General features: G+C 38.9%; 1 protein-coding gene across 2 annotated transcripts in view; it reads left to right on the top strand.

Moving 5' to 3' along the window:
• The first annotated feature begins 830 nt into the window (after nucleotides 1–830).
• LOC106956449 (uncharacterized) overlaps nucleotides 831–1,604 on the top strand; it is a 10,519-nt gene continuing 9,745 nt past the window's right edge. For both annotated transcript variants that reach the window (XM_015047302.1, XM_015047295.1), the window contains exon 1: nucleotides 831–1,046. In XM_015047302.1, the coding sequence (XP_014902788.1) occupies nucleotides 1,040–1,046 (7 nt within the window). In that variant the 5' untranslated portion in view covers nucleotides 831–1,039. The remainder of the gene's footprint in view (nucleotides 1,047–1,604) is intronic.

Below are 1,604 nucleotides of genomic sequence, written 5' to 3'. Positions count from 1 at the left end.
CTGCTTTATCCACCTGGGTGAAAAATTGTTGACTTTTTTATCTCAACTGATGTTCTCCTTTAGGATGGAACCACAGCTGGACAATGCCAGACCAGATGTAGCTTCTATGGAGAGAAAAAAACTTAGAGAAAACTTAAACAGTTGAAATAAGAGAAAATAATACAAACTGAAGAAAAGTAGAAGAAGAAAGAAGTAGCAGAGTGAGGAAAAGTGGTAAGTTTTCCTCCAGCAGCCTAGTGGCATAACTAAAGAGACACCTCAGCCTCTTTAGTTACTGAGGCTAGAATGAGGCTTGAGAGAGGTCAAAGGTCAGATCTAAATCTGATAGAGAAAATGGGACTGGACTTGTTAACAGGTGATCCACCCCAACCCGACAGAGCTGCAAGAGTTTAACAGGAAGAATGGAGGAAAAGTGCAGCGTCCAGAAGACTGACAGCCATTGACTCACTGCTGGGACTGGAGTCAAAGGTGCATCTGTTAAATTGACTTGAACAGATATGTAAATATGTATGTTACATATTTATATTTGTCATTATTTTTTGTAAAAAAAAAATACCCTTTTGAATTTGACATTAATATGTTTGTTTTTTTGTTTTTTTTTTGTCTTTTTTGGTCAAAAAAGTCAAGTTTTGTTTATCATAACTGATTTGTAAAAGTAATAAAAGGGTAGAACAATTTGGGGGGCTGAATACTTTTCATAGACACTGATGGTATGGAGCATTTTATAATAGCTTCTGTGTAAAATGAGGTGTGTAAGCAGTGTGACTATAAGTGACCAGATGTCAGTTAGGAACTTGAACAGGCTGTGCAGTCGAACCATCAGAAAGCAGAAGTCTCGGTTCCCAGCTGAGAGTGGGCTCCTCTCTTCCCCCGCCGTGGGGCGGCGGGGCGTGGACTCCGTGTCCCACAGACATCCGCAGCCAAAAATTGCAAAACCTTCGACTGGAAGCGAAGATCAACGCAGAAAAACACCCGCAGCTTTTCCATCTAAACAGAAGACAAGAAAAAGGCGACCGGGGTGGAGTCCAATTCTGTGATCATGGCAGGTAAAAAGGAGAATTCGCGCTTGCTACAGATAACAGTGAGGGAAACTTTTTGTTTTGCTTGTACTTTTAGTTTAAACAGGACAAACTGAGACGCTTAGTTTCCGCTGTTTTCCAGAGTTTGTGCTCTGTCGCTGTTGTTATGAACTGCTTCCTGTTTCAGATAACGGTTCATGCTGGATGATAATGGAGTAATCAGGCCGTCATAAGACCCACTACAATACAATTACTACGTCTGTAACGATGTATTATGTTGAAATATTACGTGACTGACCAGAAGAGTACATGGCTGTCAAGTTGTATTTTTACATTAGTTTACCAATATAAAAAAAATGTATAATTTTCTTTCTACCTCTTAGATGTATATGACCTTTTTTTGGTCTTTCACATAAAATTCCAATAAAATAGATTTGTGTCTGGTTGTAATGTGACAAAATATGGAATAGGGTTATGAATACTTTTGTGAGCCTGTACCTGTATCATCTGCATTTGTTTTGTAACAGATTATCAGTTTTACACTATATTGCTACATCAGTAGAAATATCAGTTCCATGGCCACAG

This window comes from Poecilia latipinna, unplaced genomic scaffold, assembly GCF_001443285.1.
Source record: "Poecilia latipinna isolate Pla-1442-1.1 unplaced genomic scaffold, P_latipinna-1.0 Scaffold40, whole genome shotgun sequence".
NCBI lineage: Eukaryota > Metazoa > Chordata > Actinopteri > Cyprinodontiformes > Poeciliidae > Poecilia > Poecilia latipinna.
The sequence above is the reverse complement of the archived record's forward strand: the minus strand, read 5'-3'. Positions and strand labels throughout refer to the sequence as shown.